The sequence below is a fragment of the Musca domestica genome, unplaced genomic scaffold (genome assembly GCF_030504385.1).
Source record: "Musca domestica strain aabys unplaced genomic scaffold, Musca_domestica.polishedcontigs.V.1.1 68, whole genome shotgun sequence".
NCBI classification, from domain to species: Eukaryota; Metazoa; Arthropoda; class Insecta; order Diptera; family Muscidae; genus Musca; species Musca domestica.
Genome location: NW_026712379.1, coordinates 308614 through 335268, shown reverse-complemented (window position 1 = coordinate 335268; position 26655 = coordinate 308614). Strand labels below are relative to the sequence as shown.

The window sequence follows — 26655 nt, the reverse complement described above, 5'->3', positions numbered from 1 at the left end:
AGTTGCTTTTGAAAATAAAGTATCAAACACAAGAATATCATCGTCTTTTATTTTATAAAATCTCTAGTATTAAGTGGACGGCATTGGACATTTTGTGTCTGTGTTGACCCTTGATACTGAAAATATTATAAAGTGGATAAAAACGTTTCTAGACGGAAACGTCTGTCTCGTTATATCTACGATATAATATAAGATATTTTAATAAAATAACAAAGAGACAAAAACCCCTAAATATTAGGATTAGTGGTCTCCCCACGAACCCTACAAGTGGCGCCCAACAAAAAAAAATATTGTTCCAGAAATTTAGCAGAAACCAAAATTGCCTATTTGACGCAAATCGTGTAGCAGAATCTTTAATCTGTTGCATTTTACCGCCGGCAAACGCAAATTAGTACTGCGAGTGATTTGTTGTTGGTACACTGGTAAGGTATCATTTGGTTGTTGTTGTCATTCGGAATAATTGGGGAGAGAAGTTGCACCAGTTTTGTGAAAAAGGGTAACCAAGTCGGTGTTTTAAAAAGTGTGGAATATGAGACGAAGTCCCAGAAATACACCACCAGTCCGACAAGGTACTGTGAATCATATAGATGGTGAATTACCAGGTGTGTCAGGTAATGTTCAAAACTCTGTTCCTCAACAAAATTCAGATCCAATTAGAAATAGTGGAAATCCTAATGTGTCCTGGCAAAATGAAGCTCGAACTCCAACAAATTCCCCAATATTTTTTAATGTTACGGAGGAAATGTTAAGAAATCTTTTAGGTGGCTTAGCAGCCAGGGAAAAGCCAAAGAATAGTACTTTTAGCACATGCACATCTCGTTTTAATGGAGAAAGAAATTCGACCAAAGTTGAAGACTTTATTGCGACCATATTGGTATATAAAGAATCCGAGAATATCACTGATGTCCATGCACTAAATAGCCTCCCGTTACTTCTAGAGGGTTATGCTTCCACGTGGTGGCAAGGTGTACAAGATGAAGCTAAAACATTCCCAGAAGCAATTGATCTTTTAAGAAAAGCGTTTGCTCCGCCAAAGCCAGATTGGCGCTTATATAGCGAGATTTTTCAAGACAAACAAAAAATGTTTGAAACTACAGATGCATTTGTATGCCGAAAAAGATCTTTGTTTGCTCAACTGTCTGACAAGTTGCCAGAGAAGATGATGATAGATATGATTTTTTCACAGCTAAATATACACATCAGGGAAAGAATACCCCGTAACAGTGTTTCATCATTTCAAGAACTGCTGGCTAAGGCCAGAGAAGTAGAGATGTTAGCCAACGAAAATAGAGAGGAGAAAATAGATCGAAAACTCGACATTGAAAATCCCAGTAAGAGGCAAGTGAAATGTTCATATTGTCGTAAAAAGAATCACACTGTTGAAAATTGCTACAAGAAAATTGAGGCAGATAAGCATTCTAATAATAAAGCCCCAGAAACAAAGCTGAATTGCTACGGGTGCGGTGCGGCTGGTTATTACCGATCTAATTGTCCTTTCTGTAATAAAGACAAACCCCGCGATAGTACTGGAAAATTGGATTTTAATTCTCTAAGTGTCGGAGTAGCAGGACGAAATATTCCAGTTGTAGATGTCAATATACAAGCCATGCAGGGAGAAGCATATTTTGATACAGCGGCGAGGACAAGTGTAGCAGGACAACTTTTGTTTGAAAAGTTTAAGGCAATCGGATTACCATTTGAAAAAAGTATTGCTCAAATTGTCCTAGCTGACGGAATCGTCCGCAATGAAATCGTTTTTTCAACAACAGCTAGTATTATAATAGGAAAAAGGTTTAAACGTATTAAATTCATATGCCTGCCTAAAGCAAAAGGAAATAGAACTCTTCTCGGTATAGACTTCCTCGAAGAATGCGGTATTGTTCTAGATCTTGCACAAAGAGCATGGTATTTTAAAGATGAGCCTGGAAAATTTTTTCTTTTCAAAATGCAAGAAGCTGCTCCAATAAACAACATAATGGTCGAAGATCCGCAAAAAAAGTACAGAGATGATGTTAACATTTTTTTCAAGAATTTTGAAAACCTTAATTCTAACAATAATGACTACTCTCCAGGATATACAAACAAGTTATTCGCTGATTCGCTGTCTGAAGAAGTAATTGTAGACAAGCCCTCAAATCTATTCCCACCTATGAAAAAGCAAAAGATGGAAGACTACTGTAAGGAAATTTTTGAGTCTTTGGAGCTAAATGCCATAGATTTTACTCTGAGGCATAATGAGGCAATTCTTCTTAATGATTCGGAAAAAGAATCTATTGAAAGTCTGCTTAAGGAAGAGAGCCAAATATTTGAAGATATAGATGTGCCGATATCGGAGGTAGAACACTATATTAACACTAACAATCATAGTCCAATTTCAACAGCGCCATATCGCATATCCCCTAAAATGAAAACGTTGCTGAGACAAGAGCTGGATGAAATGTTGAAGAAAAATATAATAGCGGAAACGGAGTCTCCATGGGCATTTCCGGTTGTTTTAATTCCAAAGAAGGATAATAAAATTAGACTCTGCGTAGATTACCGACGCCTGAATGCTATTACAGTAACTGATACGTATCCTCTACCAAGAATGGATGATCTTCTACATACTGCGAAGACAACTCCATTCATGTCCACCCTTGATTTGAGATCCGGATATTGGCAGATTAAAATAGCAGAAAGGGACAAATTAAAGACCGCATTTACTACACCCTTTGGAATTTTTATCTTCAATAGAATGCCGTTCGGGTTAAAGAATGCTCCGGCGACTTTCCAACGCTTAATAGACAAATTTCGCACTGGTTTACCCAATATTACAATTCTGGCTTATCTCGATGATATAATTATATGCTCAAGTAGCCTTGAAGGTCACATAATCGATTTGAAGAAAACATTCCAAAGACTTCGAGATTTTGGATTCCATTTAAATCGTGATAAATGTAATTTTTGTTTACCGAAAGTTAAATATCTCGGTCATATATTAACAACTGAAGGATTAAAAGTTGACCCCGAGAAAACTCAGGCTATTATAAAACGTCCCAGACCTTTGAATCCTAAACAAGTCATATCCTTTTTGCAGACATGTTCGTGGTATAGACGTTTTATTCCAAATTTCGCAGACGTGGCGAAATCACTATCTGATCTCACAAAGAAAAATGCTAAATGGATATGGACGGAAAGGGAGCAAACTGCGTTTGAAAAATTAAAACATCTCCTAGTTTCACCTCCAATTTTGAAGCAAATTAATGAGACAAAGCCTTTTAAAATAATGACCGATGCAAGTAATTATGCCTTGGGAGCTGTATTGATCCAGGGGGAGAAGGATGAGGAACATCCTATAGAATATGCCAGCAGGTTGTTACTTCCGGCCGAAAGAAATTATTCAACCACAGAACGTGAAGCCTTGGCGGTGGTTTGGGCTATCCAAAAGTTTCGTGGATACGTTGAAGGGTCAGAAGTACAAGTGCTTACGGACCATCAACCATTGAAATGGCTCTTCAGTTTAAAAAGCCCCACTGGACGACTCGCCAGGTGGGCATTACAACTTCAAATGTATAATATCACTTTTGGTTATACACCTGGCCGCAAAAATGCTGTTGCAGATACGTTATCGAGACCACCATGTCCTGATGAAAATCACAATGATAGCACTTGTGAAATTTGTTCCATTAGAATTGATTTTCCGAGGAAAGGGGCTGAAGAGATTAGAAAGGCACAAATGGAAGATGAGGATATTAAGGATATAATCCAATCCTTCGAAAAGGATGATGAAAACGTGATTCGTTACATCAACAGAGGCTTCATAATGCAAGATGGAGTATTATATAGATTTTGTCATGAAGAAGATTCAGAAAATGGGCAACTGGTTGTTCCAAAATCCATGCGCCATATCATTCTTTATAATCACCACGATGAACCGACAGCTGGGCATTATGGTATTGAGCGGACTATAAATCGTATTACTCCTCACTATTATTGGCCAAAAATGAGATCTGAGATTCATCAATATGTAAAATCTTGCATAGATTGTAAAAGGTATAAGGCTAATAATATGAAACCTTCTGGCTTACTTCAGACTGTATCTAGTAACCAGAGATTTGAAATTGTTGCGATTGATCTGTTTGGGCCATTGCCTAGTACAAAAAGAGGAAATCAATGGATATTGATTGTTGAGGATTTGTGTAGTCGCTGGACTGAATTATTCGCTCTTCGAGAGGCATCGGCTGAAAATTGTGCCATTATATTATTAAATGAAATATTTCTGAGATATGGAATTTCAAGAAGGATCCATTCGGATAATGGTTCTCAATTTATTTCATCGGTAATGCAGAAGCTGACCTATTGCTTGAAAATTGAACAAAGTTTTACACCTGTCTATCATCCGGAAGCTAATCCAGTAGAAAGGAAAAATAGGGACTTAAAAGTGCAGTTATCTATTCACGTTGGGAAAGATCACACATTATGGGATACAAATCTTCCTGCGATCAGATTCGCCATGAACACTGCGAAATGTTCCACAACCAATTATACACCTGCATATCTTACGTTCGGAAGAGAACTAAGAACTCCACTGGATGTGCAACATGACCTCCGTGCTATAGTGAATGCCGAGAATTTTGTACCACAAATAACACCACACCTGCTTAGACTAGCAGATACTTTTAAAAGAGCTAAAGAGAACGAAGAAATGATGCAAGATAAAAATAAAACATACGTTGATGCAAAAAGAATCCCACAGAAGAAAATAAATATTGGTGATCGTGTACTCGTCTCAACACACATTCTTAGCAACAAAGATAAAGGCCTGACATCAAAATTTGTACCACGACGTGACGGTCCCTATATTGTCATGGAAAAGAAGGGATCTAATACATATTCGGTTGCAACGTTAGAAAATCCCACAATTCCACTGGCAACATACCATTCGTCGGATCTACTTTTATATGATGGACGTGAGGAGGTTCCAATATATCCCTTGCGACTAAGAGGAAGACCGAAGAAGTGCAACATAAACAATACCAATGATAACCAAACCACTGAAACTACAACAACCGCTAACAACACAACAACAGATGTAAATGTTCCAGATACACCAAACTTAGAAACTAATAATGACAATGTGCCATTGAGAAGATCTCTGAGAAAAAGAAAACATACAGGAGGTGTCTAGTACTGCCACATCATCAGAGACGATTTCTGAGGCAGAGGGGGAGGCTGTAGCGGACACACCATTATTATTTATATATTTATGTGTTATTTAATTTTATATCATGATTTGTTTGCATTATTATTATTATTATTATAACATCAATTATTTACATTAACTTGAACTGTAATTTTGCTCGAGTGTTCAGATAATTAATTTTGTTATATGCCAAGAATAAGAGAATATGTTGTTTTGTGTTAAGTAACTGCATTTCGTTTATGATTATTGAGTGATGCTCTAATTGTTCTCTAGTGCTCTCGCATAAGTTCAATGAAATGAGTTTATTTTGACATTATTGTAAAATACCTATGGGAGATTGAGTGATTGTTTTTTCTTTCTTTCTTTTACAAGTGATATTGTTATTGTGATTATTTTGTTTACACTCAATCACTCTCAATATCATGTTTTAATCATTCCACGTGTTTATGATCTCGCCTATATAAGTACACGTATTAGGCTAAGTTTGTCATTCTTGGAGTTGCTTTTGAAAATAAAGTATCAAACACAAGAATATCATCGTCTTTTATTTTATAAAATCTCTAGTATTAAGTGGACGGCATTGGACATTTTGTGTCTGTGTTGACCCTTGATACTGAAAATATTATAAAGTGGATAAAAACGTTTCTAGACGGAAACGTCTGTCTCGTTATATCTACGATATAATATAAGATATTTTAATAAAATAACAAAGAGACAAAAACCCCTAAATATTAGGATTAGTGGTCTCCCCACGAACCCTACAATATTGGTTTACTCTTTCTGATACCTCCCCAACAAAGGGGTTAAATTTTTAAATAATCAAATGCTCATAAAATGCAAAATAAGCATCCGATTCATTCTAAACGTCACACATTTCAACATTTCCACTAACACAAGATCTGTTGTGAAGATGGTAGATTTCGGCCCACTCCTTCTGGTACCTTCCCCACATAGGGTCAAATTTTAAAAAAGCAAACCGATCGTTAAAATACGAAATAAGCATCCGCAATTTTCAACATATCTATATACAGGTGAGAAAAATTGCAACAAAGTCAAACGCCATAATTTTTACATTTTTTTAACACCCTCCAGAATATTCTCCCGATAATATTCGGCATTTATTCTGATGCCACGGTCGATTAATACAAGCGGAGAGCGACCATCGGCTGTTATGGCGGCCCACACCATCACCATGGTCGGCGCTTGAACTCCAACCGAAGGTGCACATTTTCAGCTGATCTCTTTGGCAAGTAAACACGGTCATTTTTTTTACATACTGCTGAACAACGAATGTTTGTTAACCGAAGAAAACAAAATTCGGCATTTCACCACTTTCGGCCAAGCGACTCTTTGCTCTTTTGATCTATTTTCTTTCTGTTGCGGTGTAAGTTCTTGCACTTTTTGGAATTTCAATGGCTTTAGCCCGAACTCATTTTTCAATATTTGCCGAATGGAATATTGCAATATGTTCAGATCACGAGCCATTTTCGGCCACTGCGACGCGGGTTTCGATCAAGTAGATTCTTTACTTTTCGAACCATTTGTGCTGATGTTGCTGTTTTCTTCCGTCCACTTCCTTGAGTTCGGGCGACGCTACCAGTATTACGGTAACGAGCGATGGTACGAGACACAAAAGATTTAATCACATTTATATGTTGGAGTTCTCTAACGATAGTCACTTGTGGTTTTCCAGCTTAATATAAGGAAATCACACTATCACGCTTGAATTCCATCACGAATAACTTTTTTTCTGGAAAATGCTCACCACAATGCTTTTGTACGCTTGTAAACAAAATAATGAGCTGTAACTGGAATAGTTTTAACAGCTGTCGAATGAGTGGCTTATAAATGACAGCAGTCTGAAGTTTTTTGCAGTTTTTTATCTCACCCTGTATCTCATCTTCCCCATTTCTACATTTTCCAAAAATTATCACATATCTCATAAATTAAAGGAAGTAGTCCAAATGTGGAACAAAATAAGCAAACGTTGCTGAGGGTATACATCCGTTGAAAAAATCGAAAAAATGGATGATACATTTTTATGACACACTAGCTGTATAATTTGATATCTCAATATTTAGTTACCGTCAATGGTCCTTAGAATGTATAGAAAAATATACTACCAGTAAAGGTTTATATTATAGGAAGTATATATTTTTCTTTGGTGGTGTTGGTTTCGACTTTCAGATTCACTGCAATTTTAAAATAGAACTTTGATTCAAAGTTTTCTGCCACGTGACTACAATTTACCACGCATAAAATTGTTGTAAAGTCTGAAAAAGTTTCTGATAATCAGGCTTTAGCAGAAGACGCCTGCACTTATTCCATATACGGATTTTGAACCATCGAAATAGACAGTTATACCTTATGAATTTAAAGACCCCTTTTAGGTATGTGGATGTCTAGTGGCTTGAAGTTGAGCCGTGATGATATACATGCACTGGTTTTAACCCCGCCTCCTATGTCTTCCATATGCCTTAAAACCTCTGAATGCATAGGTTTCTCTGAGACTCACGACACAACTGATTGTTCCTCTATAAATATATTCAATTTAATTAAGGTATCTAGTGAAGCTTGGTGTGTACTCTATCTGTGATAAATAGAGATGGGCCACCCAACGAGAGCTCCATAAGTGAGAATCGGACGGACGATTGACTAATCTAATATGCATTTAATTATATGCGATTTTAGCCCATATACCTTAACAATAGAGTTCTTGCAAGAATAAAGTGGGATTAAACCCCTCCTCAGAACTTCGTCGTCAGCCACGACTTTTTTTCCATTATGTTTCAGATCCTTTAGTATGCCATTTAACACCAGAAACCATAGTAATGGTGATAGATCACCGCCTTGTTGTGTGCCCTGGTAACCCATCTACTGGCAGAACTTTCCTCGATGTGTGATTTGATTATTCTGCTACTGAACATAACATCAATCCAGTCTTTAAAGAGCTATGAAAGAGAGTAATGAATGAACTTAAGTGTGAAAAAAAGAGTCATTCGAGTTTTTCTCTATGTGTCAGTGAAGTTAAGCGGACAAGATTTATTTTAGCACTAAAGCAGGGGGTGGTTAAGGGCATATCACCGATAAGGTTTAGTCTTGATATTACAGACTCTGCAAATTTGTCCAAATGCGCCTTTCTTTACCAACGCCTTGTTTATAGTGAGTTTACAGATTTAAAATAGCAATGAACTAAATTATTAACTTGATAGAAAAGCACAAATTTTATAACCATTTGAATCGTCATAAAAAACGGGACATAAGAGTATTCTGCCTGTGTATTTGTTGTTCTGTAGTGCTTCACAAAACTCCATCCAGGATTTCCTCTAAGCTTGTTATTCTTTGATACAAGATGAAGGCCATTTTTTTATTTTTCCCGATTTTAAACTCTTTTACTTTCTAATAAATATATACAAGCAAGTTTTAAACAAATATTAATAAACTTTTATTTATTTATATTTCTCTCTAATATTTACCAACTTCCATTTTACTTCATCTCTCTCTAAATTGCCACCACAAAAAATATTTATCTTGAGCATCATCTTTAGTAGATTTGCATGACACCTCTCGGTTTGAGTGCAACTAAAAATTTTGGTCAAACATGGGGTTAACGACATTAAATTTCATTTAGCAGAACGAAGTAATTTTTTTTTCGTTTGTTTGCCAACAAGTGTTTCAATAAAAGTTTCAAGTTTATTTTTATGTGGGTAATAATTTTCAAACAGTACTGGGCCAAAAAATTGTGAACTAAAAATTTAGTTCTTTTGAAAATTAAATTTTTAAATTAAAATTTATCGAAAAAGATTAACCATATTCTACACTGCAAAAGGAGGGAAGAACATGACACACCAAAGCTTTTTTTTTTGTAGGTCACATATTTTCCGAACAAAAAATTTATTGTCAAGGATACTCTAAGTTTCAAATCTAACCTATCTGCCCAAAAAGCACTGAATAATACCAGGGAGTTTTTTCATATCATTCTTTTTATAAATTAGTAACATCCATGGGAATTCAAATTATTATCCCCATTGCTATAACCAAACACTGTCCCTAAATGCGGCAGTCATCTTGTAAACTGGTCACCACAACCTACCGAAACCACCAAAAACTTTTCAAAGTTCAACACATTCCCACCGCATTTTATTCTTCATTCAAAATGTATGTATATTAGTCTTAGTAGAGTAATGTACAGATATTTGTGTGTGCAGAACTGCCTTGCAATTCTGTGTGTGTGTGTGTGTGTGTGTGTGTGTGTATGCGGAAACGGATATTATATTGGCTAGCCAAATAACTGACTGGACAATCTGCACAGTCAATGAACCGTTAACCAAATTTTCACCATGGCTATAAAATTCAATTGGAGCCAAGGAAATATAAAAATGTAACCCCTTTGGCCTATCAAATTCTATTACTTTCTTCTTCATCATAATTTTTGTTGCAAATGCCAGGAGGAGTTGTCAAGGAGTTGTTATGCAAATATTCCCGCCATGACGAAATCACAAATATTGTCAACAACACTCTTTAACTCCTTCTCCCTTTGGAAAGAGCATTAAAACGATTCATAACAACTGTCAGCAGCAGCAACAACAACATCAAGATTATTAGAATGAGTCTAATGACGCCAATGATGATTATGGCAAAGTTTTGTGCTTCAAAACTAATCCTCATTGATCCACTAAACGGGGGAACTCTTTTTAAACACTCATCACAGATAATGCAAAAATATCGAAAAGTTTTTTCATTAAAACAGTTCAAGTGGATTTAAGAGAGAGAGGGAGAGAGAGAGAGAGAGAGAGAGAAAGAGAGTCAGCAGCTATCCAGCTAGTTATTCAACATGACAACTTTTGGCCAACAACACCAAAAACAAAAGTTAAAACAAAACGAAACAAAACACAAAAAGAGCAGCAGTAGCAACAGCCGGTTGGCTGTAAAAGTTGGGAATGATGGAACATTACTTTGACAATACCGCTGACAATCCAGATAAATAGGGATGACGAATTTAATTAAGTTATTTTGTGAGATGTCCCTGTGTGAGGTATTTTAATCAGAGTTTGGGACAAAAACTTTGTTGAACCCACATTTAAATAAGTCGCCCAAGTCTTAGAGGTGTTTTTACTTTTTTTAGATCTTAATACTAATATAGGTTAAATGATAGACCTAATCAAATTTCGGTAGATGAAGATCCTAATATCTTGGGAAAGACCACTTCTCATCTTCATTATCCCTTTATATCCGAAACAAATAGCTTTTGAAATAGGTTATAAATAAAATCGAGAATGCGATATTCAAAAGAAAAAATACAAAAACTATCACTTAAATGAAATAAATATGAAATTTATTACAATTACGGTGAATAATGTCGCTAAAATCATGAAACTACCGAATATCGGGAGGGACCGTTATATGGAGGCTATACGAAAACGTGGACCGACATGGCCCATTTACGAACTTAACCTGCCTACTGGTAAACTATACATGTATACAATTTTTTGCCTTCTATCTAAATTCGTTCAAAAGATAGCGTGTTTACAACAGACAGACGGACATCTCTAGATCGTTTTAGAATTTTACCCTAATCCAGAATATATATACTTTGTAGGGTCTATTATGAATATTTCGAGGTGTTTAAAACGGAATGACAAAGCTAATATACCCTCCATAGAATGGTGGAGGGTTAGAAAAGCACTAAATTCGAACTTTGAATACCCTCAGCATTTAAAACGAACTTTTCAAAAAAAAAAAAAAAATAAAATAAAATTCGTTAAAAATTCTGTTCAAATCTTAAAAATATCGAATGCACCCGTTATATTGACGTCTGTACAAAGAGGTATGAAAATGGTGAATAATGTCGCTAAAAACATCAAAATACCGAATATTGGGGGATATCGTTAAATGGAGGCTACACGAAGGCTGTAGTACTCATTACGAATTCTGAATACGAAATTTGAAACAATGAATAATGTCCCTAAAATCAAATATTAAAATATACGATATTGTGGATTTATATAGACATTTGTCCTCCAGGGGTTAAAATGCTTAGAAAGAACTTCTAGTACGGATTTTTAGTCAATTCCATTAAAATGTAGGGAGTTACCGTTACCCACCTTCGAACTTGAAATGGAAATAATATATATCCATTCTATGTATGGATATCTGCCAGAGAAAAAGGTGGCAGAAAACTCCCTCCAAACACCAAGTTTGAGATAATTCTGTTAAAGAACGTTGCTTCATCAAAATACCGAACATTTATACCAAAACTTGGACCTATATATACAGTTCTATGCAAGTATATTTCTTACATACTGGGAACACAAAGAGCCAATTTACGTCACTTACATTCGGGCTAAAATTGTAACTAACACAACCAACAGGTGGACCTACTTGTCCCACTTTATATACCAAAAGTCCCGTAGACATAAATACATCTGAGTAAAATTTAATCAAACTACTTCATTTCGTTCGAATCTAGAGTGACTTCCACTGGCGGACGGATATCACTAAATCGATCTAGAATTTTATGCTGATCAAGAATATATAAGGGTTAAAATTTTGAATGACCATGAAGCTCATAAAACGTAAAATGAACATTCGATTATTTTCAAACTCGTTGGTCTGGAAGGATTAAACTGGCGATACTCTCATTAGTATTCGTTCACACATTAGCCACTTATAAGAACATTAATAGTTTCCTAACGCTGTGTTTGTGAGTCGACAAACTCTTCGTATTTTCCCATTTTATTTGTTTTTTTTTTATAGCTTCGAACCAGCATCCTTAGGTTTGGTAGACTCACGTGCTCATGTTTTTGTTTTTGGATTGATTCTTTCTTGGTTTATGTCGTAAATGGTGTACACGAGCGTCCACTGATGTCGCTATTCAAAAAGAGATAATTTTGAGAGAAAACAATAATTCTACATTTCTTTATATTTAATGATAAATTTGAATGTTGTCCAAGATTATTTATAAAGTATATTGATACAAAAATGTTTTAAAATTTATTTCTTCATGATTTAAAAGAATTAAAAGGAATTAGACTTGCAAGAGTGCTCTTGTTCTTGAACAGCTCTGGTTTACGATCTCTCCGATCATTTTTACTCCGATTCTTATTTTTCATGCAGGAGAACCTTCGAGGGCTACCATATAAGACAAAAGAGTGGAGAGTATACGTCTTGTAAAAATCGCTCCCTCTCTCGAGCAAGCCTGAGCCCTGAAGAGAGCAAACAGGTATACGACTTTTTCTTTCACTAATTTACTTGAGCTGTTGTTAATTTTGAAGGATTGCCTCCTAGCTTTACCTTTAAATAATTTGTGGCCAAATCAGTTCTCTCTGAGCGAATATCACATTTTTCCCGTTTACTAGTATTAGAATTGAAAAAGTACAGAAACACAACAATCGATGTTTGGTGTTCGGGCTATGGCTAGATGATCGGGAGATTCTTTACTGATGCTTATATTGCAGTCGATTTTCCTTTAAAGTAGATCCAGATTTAAGAATGACAAGCATGTAGCTATATCTATAAATATTGATATTCAAGCTCTTATCTTCGACTACATAGCTGGTCACTAGATATTAATATTAATTTCATTACATGATGAAATCCCTAACTAAAACAAAAAAATTAAAACAAGACAAAAGTTCGTACATTTTTATGGGCATGGTGACTGGATGCCGCTGCGGCAGTGAATCTGCTTTGTCAACCACTAAACATTAACGCTTACTCTGGATTTACTTAAGTGACAGTTGCATTTTGTGGTGTGTTAAATGAACGTTAAAAAGGATAACGTGAGATGTGCGAAGGAAAAACTTCTGCCCCTATTCGGTGGAGCATGCGATGCAAGACGACGAGGCACGTACACAGAATGAATGTCGTCACTGTCTCCCAGCCATCCATCCATTCATCCATCCACACCACTTGTTGGCAACTTCAAGTCAAAGGTCAATGGCAGAAAATTAGAAGTAAACGCTGCGGGGTCATCATTAAATATGACTAAAGCAACTTCGGGCAACTGTTAAAATCCTATAACAGCTTCTCGTTTATTACCCAAAGGTTCACTTGATTAGAATATGACAAATAGAATACATTCAGAAGTATGCATGTGTGTGAGTGCGTGTCTAGATGTGTTCGAGTGTGGTTTGCCTGTTGCGAGTTCAGATTTTGTGCTACAAAACATTCCAAGTTTGCCATCCTCGTCATTTTATGTCATTTTTATGACATTTGATAAGACAAATTCCAACATTTGCCCAAATATTTGTTCAACGATGTCTTTTATTGCATTCGCTTAGACGAATGTCCTCCCGATAATTTGGACGTAGGGTTATGTATTATTGCCACAATCTAAAATAGATTTAAAGGATGAAATAAGAAATTTAATTTATTGCAATGACCCCAAGAGAGAGTTTTTCGATGAGCTTTGAAACTGACGAACGGATAAAATGATCTTTCGATTTCCTTGTTATAAAAAAACTCAGGAAGAATAACAGCATGTGCTTATTAATAAAATATATTATAGGAATCCTGTCACAGTCTCACTATCATACTTCAATAGAATGAAGATTCATTGGCATTCCTTCAGCCATATTGCTGCAGAGGGTAAATATCATTTGATACGACCAAAATGTGGATTCGTTTCAGGACATTTGAAGTGTCCGTCCGCCTGTATGTCTGGCTGGTGTGCTCTATTTGATCCGATTTGATCCAATCTTGGTATATCGTAATATTATTGTCAAAGTTATATCGATTTCGGAGATGAGCAAAGTAGGTCCACTACTACCTCTCCCAAAAATACACAATTTTCAGAGAAAATAATTTTTTGATTTGTCGTGATTTCCGTAAAAGAAGAAAGGTTCATCCAATTTTGTTCAAAGATTACAAATCCTAATAGTTGTATAAGTGCTATATTAGGTGCGGAAATGAACAATACGACCCACTCCATCCCACATAAGGGGTCAAAATATTGAATAATTCCAACTTTTATAAAATTCGAAATAAGCATCCGATTTTCTTCAAATTTCACACATCCAAATTTTTCTATCAACACAAGATCTGGTGATACATTCTGGTATGTCCCCACAAAGAGTCAAAATTTTGAGTATCCATGAAGCTCATACAATTTGAAATAAGCATCCGATACATTCTAAAGTTCACACATTCTAATATGTTTTAAAGATGGGATATATCGCTCCACTCCTTCTGGTACCTCTCCCTCAATGGATCAAAATTTTAAATAACCAAAGCGCTCATAAATACTAATTAAGTATCCGATTAACTTCAAATTTCACACATCCCATCTATTAACCAAATATCTGGGGTGAAAATGATAGATATTGGTGCACCTCTTCTAATAGCTCCTCCACATAGGGTCACAATTGTCAATACTTAGATTTCTCATAGTTTTCTTAAAATGTCAGCGATTCCATTAAAACTTGGTAACCTGAAATCTGATCTGATGAATTCATGGCTCACTCCTTCTATTACCTCCCCCACAAAAATTATAATTTGATTAACAATTATTAGCATTAAAATTGGAAATAAAGGCTAGATTTTCTTTAAATTTTGTTCATCCCAATATTTTCTTTCTTGGTATTAGATGAAGTGGAATATTTCGGTCTACTATATCTGGTACCTCACACACATTTCTACATTTTCCAAAAATTATTACATATCTCATGTAAAAGTGAATGGAGTAGTTGGTATAATCCAAATCTGGAAAATTTATATCAGACTTAGGTCAGATACGAAATGGAAAACATTGGTCCCACTCCTTTGGAGCCTTCCCCATAGAGAGTCAACAGCTTGGGTAATCATAACACAAGTCAAAATACATTTAAATAAATGAATATTGGCCGAGAGTACACATTTGTCATCAAAGCCAACAGATAGGATTCCAGCTCTATCCCTTCGCCCAATACCAAATTGAGTACTTTTGGAATTATTATAGTACACATATCCAAAACCACCTCAATATTTTAACCATAGACACCAATATTGACATCCACATCAAATTTCAGGATTTCGTCTATATTACTTCATCCAATACCAAATTTAGTACTGTGTGGTACTTTTCGTTTAATTATAGCACATATTTCAATTTCAAATACCAAGAGAGACCTCAATCACAAATTTGAGGATACCTTCGTTCAATACAAATATAGTACCATTCAGTACTTTTCGTACAATTATAGAACACATTTCCGGAAACACCACCATGTGTCCACGTTACACAGCAGCGACCTTAATACCAAATTTCAGATTCAATCACTATCTGTTCACCCAATACCTAATAGTACCAAATATCGCACTATTTAGTACATTTCATGCACTTGTAGTTCCCATTTCTGAAACCACCTCTTTATTGCAAACCTACCAACAACAAGGACCCCAATTCAAAATTCCAGCTTCTTCTGTTCACATTAAACCAAACCATTGCAAGTTCAGTACAATTTAGTACAGTTCGCACACTCAGAATACATTTCCAAAATAACCTTCATATATCAAACTTACATTCCAACCTTGAATCTCATACCAAATTTCAAGTGTTTAGCTCGATCAATTCACATAATACCAAATGGCACTATTTTAAGAGTTTAGTACCGTTTTTGAACTTTTTGTAGTCTTAATGTTCGAATTTCCAAAAACAGTACACTTATTCCAAATTTCAGAATTTTAGCTTATTCCGCTTGTCCAATACAAAGTATTCAACTTGAAGTAAATTTTAGTGCTTTTCGTACTCTTTTAGTAAGAATTTCCAAAAAAAACAGTCTTATCACACGCCCCCGCTCCAAGACTGGCACTCGTGCAAAATTTTAAGATTGTAGCTTCAGATGCTTCGGCTGGGCTTTGATATGACTCTAACGTTATGTGTGCACTAGCCTTAAGCAATTTTGAGGTTTCATAATTTTCCGAATTTTTAATTTAATTCGAGCCAAAAAGTATTCTATACCAAAAGTAGTCGGAGCGAAAGTCAAAAATTAAAATTTCGGTCCAACGATTTTCATTTTAATCTCCTCAGCAACATGCCGCCGTTACTCATTACTTGGTACGATAAAAGTAAGTTAATTTTCCTGCTAAATTGTTTTGAAATTTCCCGTTATTTTTAGCTTCCTAGTAATGCATGGAGTATGTCGTTGTCATCATTTTTTGGATGAAGGTAATGCATTGTCGTTCCTTGTAATTATGAAAGTGGCACATACGGTTACCATATTTCTGCTGCGAAGTCAGACATTGCCGACCATGTGATACTCTGTATAGAAACTATAATAAATACACCTTCACTACTCATTTTTGACCGTGAGAAATCGAATTAAAAACCACAAAACAAACAAAGACAATAAATTCTTAACCGGAATCTAGTTTATTTCAGGTGTTGTAAATAAGGATTTTTCTGATAGGAAGACCTAGAATATCTTAAATAGGGATTTTAATATATATTTTATGACTAGAAAACTTCTTCTTGATATTTTTTATATAGAATTACAAGTTACTCCTTTGTTGAGCTTTTACATATTTAATAAGATATTTATTGAGAAATTTAAGTAAGCTTGAATCTGTCATATGCTTGTTTAAAAATTATATATGATGTAGAATTGATCGAAAAATTAGGAACATATTATCTGCATAAATTATTAGTTATCTGGCACTTGTGTCATATCATCATTATAATTCTTAATTTGCGTATCATTCTGTAAAAGTTCGCGAAGAAAATCCACATACACACCACATCATCTAATAATAAGAAACATTCAGTATCAATACTCAGAAATGTCAAACTGAATCCACACTGCCTGCCTGCCGTTTGCATTCAGTATCATCGCTCCGAAAATTGACTTATTGAAACATATGTTTGGCGAAATCGCAAACATTAGAATCACTTCTTGCTACACAATGCCATGTTCAGCTTCAATGGCAGCAAGGCAATAAAAACATCTCAGACAACATTGTCTTTGTCGTTGTTGTCATCCGCATCAGCAGCAGCAGCCTCATCATCGTCGTCATCATCACAGGATTTCGTGAGGATAAAAATCAAACAGCCATAAACAAAACTTTGTTCATTTATACTTTTAATGCCAGCCTCACCCACTCCGTCGCATTTGGCATTATTCTCCAACGAGTCGTGAAAGGTTAGATGGAGCGGGGGTATTTGGCATGAATTTTACCACAGCCAATAAAGCTTAATGCTAATTTCTTGTGAAACATTCATAATTGTTACGATTATTGGCCCCTATTGGTTCGGTATTAGAGTCATAACATTGACGAGGGGAAATGTGAGAATCATCAACTTTGGCAATAACATGTGGAGTAGCTGGAATCGAAGAGGTGATAAGATGAAATATTGTTTAGAAAGCGGGGAGGGGAATAAAATCAAAATAATTATTATATTTGAATGATTTTAAATGTCAACCATGTCACACACATCTAATGAATCCTATTTTTATTCTTATCTTTCTTTATTTTCAGCCCTTCCACATGTACCAATGGACACACACCGAGGCTCCAACAACATCCCAACCACATACTCCCGGAAAACTGGATAAGGTCAATGTGTGGCCCTACTGCAGCACACCGGCTGGCATTACTCGTGTGCCGAAGAGCATTCAAGTGGACTCGCCGCAACCCGAAAGAGAAACAGGATTTCAACAGCTCTTGAGAAAGAGACTTTTGAGCTGTTCAACAATTGCCGAGGTGCATGCGGTCGTAAATGATCTCTTGGCTGCGGGTGAACCGCTACGAAAACCCTCTAAACGATGCATTCAATTAACGGAACTTTTAAACGCCAGTGAAACAACGGTATATCAATACGACAAAAATGTCAGCGAAGGTAGTTCGGGCATTGAAATGGGTAGCTTACAGGATGTCGGTGTTCAAACCGAAGAATTAGAACAACATCCGGTTCACTTGTTATGTAGCAAATGTAGAAAAGATGCAGCTGAAGATATGTTAACCTGCGAAAAAGAAACTCAAGTTTCGCTCCCACAATCCGGAGATACTGAAAAGGCCAGTACAAAAACTGAGTCTGGTCCTGTATCTACTCCGCCGCCTCCACCCCCGCCACCACCACCACTCATGTCACCAGCAACACCAACACCACCTCCTCCACCACCACCGCCACCAGGATCATCCCTACCACCCCCTCCTCCTCCACCTCTTCCACTTAGCGGCTCTGGTCTGCCTCCTCCACCGCCACCACCAGCTCCTCCCTGCCTTAATTCAACAATTCCCAGCTCTAACAATCACAATACATCGGCCGGTGGTACTCCCCCACCACCTCCGCCAGGTCCACCCAAAACTCCATCCACACCTGCTCCATTGCCCAACCCGACCGAGGGAGGCTGGTTCAATCAAGCCAACAGTAAGTATATCACCCCAAAGATCCCTATCTAAACTAACTATCAGTAATTCCTCCAACTGCCCATCATTTAGCGCTACGAAAGACTGCCGTTAATCCACCCAAACCTATGAAACCTCTCTACTGGACGCGTATTGTAACCCAACCGCCACCACCCAAACCAGCCCAGCCATTTGCTAGTTCCGCCTCCGATGAGACAGACTCAAGTCCCTCCAGTTCTCCTGATGATCCACCGTCTGCCGCCAAGGCCCAAGCCACCAAAGAGATCTGGCAAGAAATCGACGAAACAAGCCTGGACAATATTGACGAATTCACCGAACTATTTTCACGCGAAGCTGTTGTGCCCGTCAGCAGGCCAAAAGTGAAAACCGAAGTCCGGGTGAGGCACACAAAAGTGTTGGACAGCAAGAGATCTCAAAATGTGGGCATCATATCTCGAAGTTCCCATGTGGACTTTTGCGAGATCGAACATGCCATCTACCATGTTGACACCTCGGTTGTGAGTCTAGAAACACTGCAGCAGATAATCAACATCAAGGCTACCAATGAGGAGTTGGAACTGATAAAGGAGGCAGCTCAAAGTGATATCCCCCTGGACTATCCCGAACAATTCCTATTGAAAATCTCACAAATATCCATGTCCACGGAACGCATATCCTGTATTGTGTTTATGGCCGAGTTTGAGGAGTGCGCCACAGTGATCGAACGGAAGCTGGAAGTTGTTCTGCATTTATCGCAATTCCTGATGGAGAGTGAGGAGCTGAAGCTGTTGTTCGCCATCATCCTAACCCTGGGCAATTACATGAATGGTGGCAATCGCCAAAGAGGTCAAGCCGATGGTTTCACGCTGGAGATTTTGGGCAAACTCAAGGATGTCAAATCAAAAGAATCGCATACCACGCTACTGCATTTCATTGTGCGGACCTACATCAGTCGCAAGCGAAAAGAAGGTGTACAGCTACTGGAAATTCCATTGCCCATACCGGAACCGTCCGATGTGGAGAGAGCTAGTCAGGTGGACTTTGATGAGGTCAAGAGGCAAATTTCAGAATTGAATCGACAACTTAAATGTAAGTACAAATTTGGATATTCAATTTTGGAAGAGGGATTGTAATTTGTGTTCTTTCAATAGCGACCAAAGCCATTACCGAAAAGGTCATCTCAAATTCTACTCCACAAAATATGGAACCATTCAAATCAAAAATGGAAGAATTCATTGAACACGCATCGAAGGTCGTTGACAAGCTGTATAAGGAACTCGACGATTGCAGGGATATGTTCCTGGAAACCATGAAATTCTATCACTATTCACCCAAAACTGGCACAATCGAATCGTGTACGCCCAAAACATTTTTCGAAAACTGGACCAATTTTACAAATGATTTTAAGGATATCATGAAGAAGGAAATTGCCGTATTATGGAATGAATTGTAAGTGGTGGGAAAAAATAATGGGGCATACTGGGATTAGGATAAGTTGAATAGTTTTAAGGTATTGGAATGAGGACCACCGAAGAAAACAGCGAAGCCTGAATTATTGCCAATAGAGCGAAGTGACAATTTTCTTTGGAATGAATATAGAGCCGAGATAAGACTAGTCGATACCGAGCCCACAATAAATCGTAAGCGCCACACTGGTGTTTACAATTTCAGAGAGGGTATTTATTATTTTATTCGGCCAAAAATAACGGTCTTAGACCTTAGGTCTCTTTAAACCAAATCCATTTCGGGTCTGTCTGTCTGATTGGTGTGCACGATAACTCTCTCCAATTTCGTCCAAACTTAGTACATCCCAATATTTGACAGGGTGACATAAAAAAAACTGCAACAAAGTCAAACGCCATAATTTTTACACTTTTTTTAAATTTTATTGAATGAAAGCAAAAAATGTCGGAAACAGCATCAAATTTTAGAATAATGGCCTTCGAATTATGGCCTTCAAACGGCCAATGAAAACGTCACACGCTGCCGGAATGTTGCTCTGCGGTATTTTGCCCCATTTCCGGCGAAGCGCTTGCTTGAGGTGATGTACACATTGATATTTTTTAGTGCCAACCTTGCCTTCCAAAATATTCCAGACACAATAGTCTAACGGGTTGGTGGCCATTGTGCGCTGGAAATGAAGCGAGGAACCTCAATTTGTAACAATTCTTGGGTGGCGCGTGCTGAGTGCGATGGTGCTGAGTCCTGTTGGAATGTCCAAGGTCTGCGTGCCCTTGTACACCCTCCAGAATATTTTTGCGATAATATTCAGCATTTATCCTGATGCCACGGGCGATTAATACGAGCGGAGAGCGACCATCGGCAGTTATGGTGGCCCATACCATCACCATGGCCGGTGCTTGAGTTCTGGTGGCCAACCGAAGGTGCACCTCTTTGGCAAGTAAACACAATCGTTCTGTTTGTTTACAAACTGCTAAACAACGAATGCTTTCTCATAAGATACAACCAAATTCACCACTTTCGACCAAGCGAAGCAACTCTTTAGCTCTTTAGATTTATCCACATTTAAATGCTGGAGTTCTCTAACGATATCCACTTGTGGTTTTCCAGCCAAATATAATGAAGTCACACTATCACGCTTGAATTTCATCACGAATAACTTTTTTTCTGAAAAATTCTCACCAAAATGCTTTTGTACGCTTGTAAACAATATAATGAGCTGTCACTAGAATAATTTTAACAGCTGTGGCTTAGAAATTACAGCAGTCTGAAGTAGGTTGCAGTTTTTTCATATCATCCTGTATATCTCTTGGTTTAAAAGTGTGATGATTCTTAATTTAAGTTTTAGAAGATTGCCGTTTTACTTTATATACGATACATATATACGAGGTTTAACTTCGCTATACATTCCTTTATCAATAACTTCCTTTATCAGTATATTTCTCTGTAAAACACATGGTACAATCAAACTGCAGAAATGCAGCCCTGAGGCTATGCCCGCTTCCTGTCAGAATTATTCAAAATTATAGGCAACAAGTTGTTTTAATTTATTTGATATTTTTTGTTAATTTCTAAAATGAGTCAAATAACGCGAAAGATGAATGAAATGCCTGGATGTTCTCTCAAAAATATGATCCTAAGTGTTTAATCTTTCAATTCCATTCTAAATCTCGTTAATATTATTAATGCGAGTCCCGCAATTTAAGTTTCTTCCAATCATTGATTTTGAAAATATTTTGTTTTTATTTTTCAAAACAACAAATACATACACAAAATTGGCAGAAGTCGGGCACACTTAGACAAAAATTGTAATCAGCTGGGAGCTCTACCTTACCTTTTTATTGTACCATGGTAAAACAGAAACTTCAAACAGCCACAAAACAGCTGATAATACTGTGTAATTCATACTAAAACTTAGATTTTTGGGTTATTTAATTTGTTAACAAATAATTACAAATTATTGGGTTATCGTACACACCTACTGTTTTATTTAATCTCCTCTGATAATTTCATTTCAGATTGAAAAAATCCAAGGATGTTCAATCGCGCAAAACTGTCAAAACTACAAAAGTGAAACCTGGAGGCCTCAAGGAACGTATTTTACGTCTGAACAAAAAGTAAAAAAAGCTGTTGATGTTATTGCCCTACAAAAATCGCCCACATGCCGATATTACTAAAATTATTATTACTATTATTAATAAATTTTATCAATTAGATCTACACCTAGCAAGTAGTTAACGAACAACCTAATTTTAATAATTAATTGCCTTACAATCAAAATGAAGTGAACGGAAATGCACACTTTTTTTGCAGTACCGAGTACTGACTACTGAACTGCGTTATTATTGTTTAAGTTTTTATCTCTATTTTGTCTAAATTACAAATTCTACTCGCTCGCAAATAAGTTTATAAAAATATTTAGATAGAAATTATAATTCCTGGTCGATCAGATTATTTATAAATTTCACAGTGTACAGTGATTGCAGGGAGATGTTTGCACAAATATGTATTGGCTAGTAATCCTGGTTACTTACAGTCTGCAGGTGAATGGGTGGGACGGGACTTTGCCACAAAATGAAATGTTGTTGATATTGAATTAAATGTTACTTTTTTTGATTTGATATAAAAATATGTCTGTTTGTGTATGCATGTACGTTGTGTTTAGCATTGTACTCATATATAACGTAGAAAAGAAGCAAATCATGCTCAGAATGGGCTCATATCCTCCCTTAAATGGGATTAAACATAAATATGTTTCGGAAAGAAAGGGTTGTTAATTTATCAAAAACAAAAGATAAACAAATTAAATAATATGCATTCTTACATACATACATATATGATAAGAGATCACTTTTGTATTCCTATTTGCTTTCAAAACTTTAATAAATTTTTAAGCTTACAAATTTTGGTGTACTTCTACTATTTAATTTGCAATGTGGTTCAGGTAAGGTGGTTTGCAGTTCGACCCTGTATAACTTAATTCCTAAGGTTTGACAAAAACATTGCTAAACATACCTCATTTCTGTACAGAGGTTTGTAGTGGGTAACGAATAATGTAACTAAAACAATTCCACAATAACTATTGCTCCGTTCCAGAACCTGCAAGGATATACTATTTTTGCAATTTTGAACAGAGCATTTATTTAAATAAAAGTCCTCTTCCCAAGATGTGAAACCTACAATTATTTTTTTTTCGTACCAAGGTACGCCGAAAATTATAAATTATTTATGTGTTTACTTCTGTTTCGAGACGGGCTTAATGATTTGAAATTTGCAGTGGAAAATTATTATTTTTGTAAAATATGCCACTCTTTATACGTAAATATTTGAGATATTAAATTAATTTTTATACCCTACACCACATTGTGGTGGGGTATTATGTCTTTGTGCATTTGTTTGTAACATGGTTACTTTTGAGAATATTCATAGAATCACTTTCTGAGTCGATTTATGCATGTCAGTCCGTCCGTCTGTCTATGTATTTTTCTGAACAAAATGCACGTCGCATTTATTATCCGATTGAGATGAAATTTTACAAACAATATTTGTTTGGCCCAAGGAGGAACCCCACTGGTGAGAATTGGTTCAAATTTAAATATCAGGTTTATTGTGCACCAAATGACCAATATCAGTCCAAATGACCTGCATGCACATCCGACCGAATTCACTCTAGAAGTAAGTATATCAAACTTGTTCAGTAAAAAAATTGGTTCAGATGTAGCTACAGCTCCCATATATGTGTTTCATCCGATTCGGGGTTTTTAGTCCCTCACATGCGTAATATGCACTCCACAACAGTGGTATTTGATACCAGATATCACATTTAGCTCAGAAATAAGTGCCCAAATTTTCAAGATCGGTTTAAATTTGGATATAGCTCCAATAAATATCTTTATCCGATTTCAGTTTTTTTGTGCATAATATCAGCCCAATTAGACTGAATCTGGGCAATTCCGACTGAATTCATCCTAGAAATAAATGCTTCAAATTTGGTAAAAATCGGGCTAGATATAGCTATAGCTCCCATATATATGTTTCTTCCGATTTGGCGCTAAAGTCCCACAATGATCTTTGATACCGGAAATCAGATGCAGCTCGAAAACACTTCTGCCAAATTTTATCGAGATCGGTTCAGATTTTTATATACCTTCGATGCACATTTTCATCCGATCTTGCGGTTTTTGTCCACCATATATGTAATATCAGCCCAAATTTGATAGATTTTTTCATATTCAACCTAATTTTTCCATTTGGTGAAACTCGGTCCGGTATGTCTACTCTATCTCAACATAGTGGCGTAGGGTATTATATAGTCGTCCCCGCCCGATTTTGACCTTTCCTTATAGGTTATTCTTATATTATTTTTTGAAAATGTTTGCAATATTCGTTTACAACTAGATTCGTTTACAAACAAAGATATGTCACAAGTAAACTTGCCTTTATAAATTATTTAATTATTGGTCTGTTCCAGAACATGCAAGAATTTACTAGTTTTGTACATTTTTTCGATATCATAAAGGGAAAATCTGTTATCATAGTAAAAAGTTGTAAATTCTAGCAGATCTGTAACTGTTCTTATATAAATTTAGACTAAATGAGTCTACCTCTAGCGCTATAACCATTTAAAAGTTTAATTCTCTCTCAGAAATAATGTCATTGTCATAATAAACACAAATTATAAACACATAAAATCAATTAAACTTAATTTTCAAGATCAAAACTGTCAGATATCAATGTCGTAGAGTGCTGATGCCATTATAGCAACAATGTGCGATGAAAATAACTGACAGAGCTATTTTCACCCATATTATCGTTACAAGTTTATCGAGGGCAATGCAATACAGTAATCGATAATAACATCCACTATCTGCCATCTCTAGGTACAACACACCACATTGGAAGCAGTAGTCGCCTGCTAAAAAATATTTCATTTTCATATAAATGAATTTAAAAATACAAGAATCATTAAAATATTTGAAAGCACCAGAAAATATCTAAATTCCTGAACACACTAACGTCTGAAACAAAGGTTAGTAGATGGCGACGAGTGTGATTCGCATCAATTCATGAGAACTTCAATAATCGTGTCATTTATTGTAGGATGTCTCGAGTTACACGCCAAAAACATGTTCTTAAGGAGATGATGGAGGACGACTATGAGTTGCCCAAAGAGAATCAACAAATCGTACGTGTTGTCTGCAGTCGCGGCAATAATCTGCATGAGGTGGAAACCGCCAATGTAGATGATGAACGTTTCCTAGGTAAGTGGACATGAAACTGCTGATCTGTGTGTTATGGAATTTTGATATTATTAAGCGTTCTTCTATAGTAACAATGCCCAATAAATTTCGCAAGAATGTCTGGGTGAAACGAGGCGATTTTATTTTGGTAGAACCCATTGAGGAAGGCGACAAAGTAAAAGGTGAAATATGCAAAATACTTACCCCTGAACACATTAAGGAGTATAAGAAGGCAGGAGTGTGGCCAGAAAGATTTGCCATGAAGTCTAATAAGGAGAATTACCAAACCAATGCTGCAAAAGAATCCTCTGAGGATGAAGAAGAGGATGGCGACGATGACATTGAGCCAAATATGAATCGACCTGCAGCAAGAATAATTGAAGATTCTGATGACAGTGACGATGATGAGGAAGATAGCTCAGAAAATTCAGAAGAAGAATAATCCCAAAATTTTATGTTGCAACCCACATGAAAGAGCAAGCGAAAAGAGTGATATAAAACAATGTTTTGGGTTGCAAATTTCAAAAATATTTTGGGGATGAGAATATGCCTCAACTCCAGCGCTTTAGTAATTGCCTAGCGTTTATACTTTAAGATACAACACAAATGTTTGTATTTTCTTAAATCTTTTTTGTCACATCACTCATCATCTTTTTGAAAATTCGTCCGTGGAATTATATTTAATCAGTTTTATAAACTGGCATATGAAGTTAAAAATAAATTTTATATAATCCTAAATCTAATTCCTAAATTTTATTTTATTCATTCATTTGAGTATACCCATATTTCATATTCTAATCTGATTCTCGAACAGCAACCCAATTATTAAGATAATTAATATCTGCGAAGTTTCGGAAAAGTCCCAATTTAAAAAGCAAAAGCTCTGTGCATGAATTTTCATCTCTAGCAACTTTTTACTCGAGACGTGTTGCTATGTACAAAGTAGCAACATAATTCAAAGGGGAACCATGTTTACATTTTGGTATTTTTCAAACTATTGTAGAAACCATATGGATATATGACTATCTCGAAGACACCGTATACCAGGTACTGCATTCTATTCTGACGTTAGGCAACATTAATTCATTCCACATTGAAAATGGTACAGTTCCAAGCCACTCGCCCGATAGCTGTTAAAATTATTCCAGTGACAGGTAATTATATTGTTTACAAGCATACAAAAGCATTTTGGTGAGAATTTTCCAGAAAAAAGTTATTCGTGATCGAATTCAAGCGTGATAGTGTGATTTCCTTATATTTGGCTAGAAAACCACAAGCGGCTATCGTTAGAACACTCCAGCATTTAAATGTGAATAAATTCTTTGTGTCTCGTACGAGCGATTGGCAGTTAGACTTCCATTGGCAGTTAGACTTCCATAACTCCTGCCAAAGGTGACCAATTCGAGCAAATCTAAACTTATTCTAAAAAAAATACATTTAAAAAAATGT

General features: G+C 36.2%; 2 protein-coding genes across 3 annotated transcripts in view; both read left to right on the top strand.

Moving 5' to 3' along the window:
• The window catches only part of LOC131805945 (protein cappuccino), a 96446-nt gene extending 74045 nt beyond the window's left edge, over positions 1-22401 (top strand). The window contains exons 5-8 of one of the 2 annotated variants that reach the window (XM_059129751.1): positions 17636-18527; positions 18599-19594; positions 19657-19954; positions 21985-22401. In XM_059129751.1, coding sequence (XP_058985734.1) covers positions 17636-18527; positions 18599-19594; positions 19657-19954; positions 21985-22087 — 2289 coding nt within the window. In that variant the 3' untranslated portion in view covers positions 22088-22401. Of the gene's footprint in view, positions 1-17635; positions 18528-18571; positions 19595-19656; positions 19955-21984 lie in introns of both variants that reach the window. The other variant, XM_059129750.1, reaches the window with a different exon arrangement.
• A 2448-nt stretch (positions 22402-24849) lies between these two features.
• LOC131805948 (probable RNA-binding protein EIF1AD) lies at positions 24850-25949 on the top strand. Its single transcript, XM_059129754.1, has 3 exons — positions 24850-24995; positions 25067-25227; positions 25296-25949. Exons 2-3 carry the CDS (start codon positions 25068-25070, stop codon positions 25646-25648), a joined length of 513 nt encoding a protein of 170 aa, XP_058985737.1. The 5' UTR covers positions 24850-24995; position 25067; the 3' UTR covers positions 25649-25949.
• Positions 25950-26655: the final 706 nt, after the last annotated feature.

Excerpts from the sequence above, each read along its gene's own strand:
- LOC131805948 (XM_059129754.1), top strand. The coding sequence starts at position 25,068 with ATGTCTCGAGTTACACGCCAAAAACATGTTCTTAAGGAGATGATGGAG. Across the intron at positions 25,228-25,295 it reads AGATGATGAACGTTTCCTAG|TAACAATGCCCAATAAATTT; the intron begins GTAAGTGGACAT and ends GTTCTTCTATAG.